Below are 4,460 nucleotides of genomic sequence, written 5' to 3'. Positions count from 1 at the left end.
AGCTTCTTATTTGGGGGGGGGGGGACGGGGGGACGGGGGGACGGGGGGACGACGACGACGACTGGTTGAGTGGCAACTCTTTCCTCTTTGATGCGAAAAACATCAATTTAGACCAGGGGTTCTGGATTGAAGATGGATGGATGGATGGATTGATGGTTCTGGATGCGGGTAGCCGGAGGGGGGGCTTTGAGGGGAGGGCAGCCGGGCACCTCCAAGCGTCCTTGAGGGGGTTCCTGGGATTCCACCAGCATCACTATTATTTCATGTACAAGTAAACAACTGGAGCAGTATTTCTCAAACCTTTTCATGCCAATTAAGGACCCCCAAATTGACATGTATTTGGATCCCTATCTTGTGCCAGGGACCCTCAGAAGCAAAGATTTGAGTTAAACATTTTCACTTCACAATTAAATTAAATAAATCAGATCTACAAGCTCATAACAGTGCATGGCACGAAGTGACGCGGTATGATCTTGTGTACAGTATCTGCCATTTTTGAATAGCCAAAGTATACAATATTATGTTTAAAGTGGTTAAAATGATTGCGACTATTAACAAATTTAGCTGGGGGCCCCTTGGTTTAAAACCATTAATGTTAAACCATGAATGGAATAAATACAAATTAAATATAAAGAACATTAGGGAAAAGTATTTTTGTATATATATATATATATATATATATATATATATATATATAAAAAAAACATTGACAATTCTGTCAAGTTCTTTCCAGAAAACTAAGGATTTAAAATGGGTTTCTTAATCCAGCTCCTGACTTCATCCACCACACCACACACTATTGTGTATTCACCGCACATGCAGGGGTTCCCTGGTTCCAGGGTCAGCCGAGTGCTGATTGCTTTGAGAGTTGTGTCACTTTGCAGCACAAAATGGCTCACTGAGTCTCTGTGGTTGAACTCCTCGGTGTGGCGCAAATATGAAAGAGGCTTAAACGGAGGCGAAGAATGGTGATTGTTCCCTCTGACCCTCTGCTGGCTATAGTACTTATACTACTGCATGTCTACACGAGTGGTCCTCAAACAGTTGCATGTTAAGGAGACCCCAAATCAACCTGACAATAACGTTGTGCAATTTTAACCATGCCATGTTTATTACAGCTGCAGTGGATTTGGCATCTAGTCACAGAGACACATACGCACGCGCACACACATGCACATAAGCGCCCACGCGCACACACACACACACACACACACACACACACACGTTTGGTGACCCGGGTTCGAATCAAGTGATTAAACACACACACACACACACACACACACACACACACAGCACACAGAACACCAGTGGCGTGCACAGATAGACACTTTTGCCCTTTTACCTCTGGACAAATATGCCCTTTTTTGTACAGTGACAGCATGTGGTCCATGGTAACATTGATCAATTCTTGATAAAAAGCTTCCAATATATTATTTATGCCCCAAAATCAATAAATCTCACACTATTAAGGAAACCGGCCGGTTCCACGCACTGCACAAGGTGCCCTTTTTCACTTCAGCACCTGCCCCTCTAAATGTCTGTGCACGCCACTGCAACACACACACACACACACACACACACACGCCCCACCCCCTCTTCCCTTTCTCTTTTCATGGAAATATCAAAAACGATGGAGCTTGCACAAAAACGAATTTCACCCACTATTTCACACGTAAAATTGATACTGATTCAGCCATGCACACGCGCACACACACACACACACACACACACACACACACACACACAAACTTTTGATACTTTTGAATTTGAATCCTGAAAAGTAAGAGTTTTGGACATATGAGGTTTCCACCTGACAGAGACGATATATTAGAGACGTCTGGGGCATGTGATGAAAATGTTTTGGGGTTGTGTGCAGAGTTATACCTCTAACCACATCACTGCACCCCTGGCTTATCTGGACAACCTCAAGACAAACATTTGCAAGAAGGGATTTGTACTAAAAGCTTTTCTCCATCCTGCATTTTCAAAATGTTTTCTTGTAGCAATCGGGGGATTTTCCTAGAGTTTGTGGAGGCGACATCTAACAAACAACTCAACATGTGTTAAAAATAGTCAAATAGACTATTTTGTGGCTTGTGCTCAAGCAACTTGGAAAACCTAAAAGAGACAAATAATATGCTCCCCCACAACAGTTTTTATTTTTGTTGTTGTTAAATCCTTGTTTAATCCTGGTTGTGTCAAATAGTACATACGTTTAAAGCTTCACTACAAGGTTTTGTAAGCATACATGTGTGTTTTCAATCAATCTAAATCACGTAAGGCATTGGAAATGTACAAGACCAGTCCATATACTATATTTTCCACAGTTTCAGCTTCACCCAGCTGATGACAGCGGATATCCCCAAAACATCGGAAAAACCTCTAATACCCATGGAGTACACTGACGTAATTAAAATGACACCATACACTGGCATGGATATTTGGGAATGCCTGACTGACTCGGAACTCCATATATGGGCATAAATGGGACACAGACAGACAAACGTGTATAGAACAGAACAGGTACTTGCATTGCTCCTGCGTAGGCCGGGGCAAAAATAGTCCCTTAACTATTGACGAGTTCCTCAGTTTGGTGGTTGCACTGTACAGAGCTCTGACTGTTCATTTGGAACTGCTTCCTCATCACGCGCCTCCTGAACGTCTCCGTGGTGAAGTAGTACACGATGGGGTCTAGCATGGCGTTGAGGCACGCCACCATCAGGGCGTAGCGGTACGCGCCCAGCAGGGGGCAGGGCGTGTCCTCCCGGTAGAGGTAGAGCAGGCCGAGGACGGTGTGGTATGGGAGGAAGCTCAGCAGGAAGATGAAGAGGCTGCCGCCGACGAGTCTCTTGATCTTCCTGCTGTTGACCAGCTGCGTCTGGGCCACGGGGCTGCGCTGGATGGCCCTGAGCAGACCCCAGGAGCACGCCAGCATCGCGGTCAGCGGGATCCCGAACCCGATTGTCAGCGTTGAAAACAGGATCCCCGGCTGGGTGTAGGCGTAGACGGGCAAACTTCCAAAGCAGCGTGGCTCCAAGTCCTCGTGCTGTATGTGCAGAATCAGAATCATTAATAATTTAAAAAGAAATTGGCTTCTTGCCTTTATTAATAGATTACAGTAGTGAGAGAGGAATCGGGGAGAGAGATGGGGGGTGATACACACCAAAGGTCATCAGGATCGGGATTTGAACCCGTGACGTGCTGTCAGGCTGGATTACGAGCCTATAGGCTATGCCAGCCGCCAATACCAGAGTCATTATTTTTAGGGGTGCTAATCGCTCCTAGGTCCAGTTTGAGGGTTTGTGTAACTGTAAACACAAACATTGTCCTAACACAAACATTGAATGCGGCATTGACAATGAATGGCCAGTTTTGAGTGTTTGTGCAAACACGAACATTGAATGCCATTGACAACAAACACAAACATTGAAGACAAATGTGGGGACACAAATTGTGATTGGCCAGAATGAGATGATGTATGATCATGTATGATGATAAGAGCGCCCCTCACTTCACACAGGTGTGATTTTTTCAATTCTACAAAAGCCACTCAGGCTATTCCATTTGCTGTATTAACACAGATGGCTAGCCTGCCCTGCATACTGTACAGTACATACGTACTTTCTGCAAAAGGCGGCTCGGCAGGCTGGAGCCGAAGGTGAAGAGCCAGATCCCGAGGCACACCGCTGCCGACTTCTTGCGGCCCTCCCGCACGCGGGACGACATGGGGAAGGAGACGGCCACGCAGCGGTCAAAGCAGTTGCAGGTGAGGAGGAAGACGCTGCTGTACATGTTGACCAGCAGCACCAGGCCGGCCCACTCGCACAGCCACTGGGGCAGAGCGAAGCCCAGGTGGTGGTAGATCCTCAGCGGAAGCACCAGGACCAGGAGCAGGTCCGCCACGGCCAGGTTGGTCATGTAAACGGTGGTGTGCGACGACGTCGCCCTGCAGGAGGACTTTCTGCTGCCGAAGCGGCAGAACACGAAGAGGGCCGTGAGGTTGGAGACCAGGCCCACGATGAAGGTGGTGCTGTAAACCACTACGAAGATGGCGGCAATCTCCCCCGTAGACCTGTCGTCACAGCTGCTTGTGGTGGTGTTGTTGGACATGGTGGCTGGCATCTATGAGCAAGAAAGAGAGAGAGAGAGACATTCGCTTCTATTCTGCTTTACCGACTCCCGTTGCCTTGATTGATGATGCTGGACAAAACACAATGTACTGCCAATCTCAGCTTCAAGGCCAAAATGGCCAAATGGCCAAAAGTCAGCAGTAAACTCCTTGGTGTCCAGCAAAGTAACCTGACAGTGGTGGACAGTTACTAAATGTACTTTAGTAAATTATACATAAAAAATTAAAGCAGATCAAATCAAGCAGACATTTCTATATCACGACATACTGTAAATTAGCAAACATGTTAAATGTGGAAAATATGCACAGAACTTTGACCTTTTGACTTGAG

At 46.4% G+C, this 4,460-nt stretch overlaps 1 protein-coding gene across 1 annotated transcript; it reads right to left on the bottom strand.

Moving 5' to 3' along the window:
• Nucleotides 1-2,566: 2,566 nt before the first annotated feature.
• On the bottom strand, nt 2,567-4,110 carry LOC308333084 (lysophosphatidic acid receptor 4-like; the record flags this gene model as incomplete). The annotated part of the gene is made up of 2 exons (XM_080789279.1): nt 2,567-3,046; nt 3,622-4,110. The coding sequence occupies 2 exons, from the start codon at nt 4,108-4,110 to the stop codon at nt 2,567-2,569; spliced, it is 969 nt and encodes a 322-aa protein (XP_080645405.1).
• Between the last annotated feature and the right edge of the window lie 350 nt (nt 4,111-4,460).

The sequence above is a fragment of the Protomyctophum bolini genome (genome assembly GCF_963924005.1).
Source record: "Protomyctophum bolini genome assembly, chromosome: 2".
Lineage (NCBI taxonomy): Eukaryota > Metazoa > Chordata > Actinopteri > Myctophiformes > Myctophidae > Protomyctophum > Protomyctophum bolini.
The sequence above is the reverse complement of the archived record's forward strand: the minus strand, read 5'-3'. Positions and strand labels throughout refer to the sequence as shown.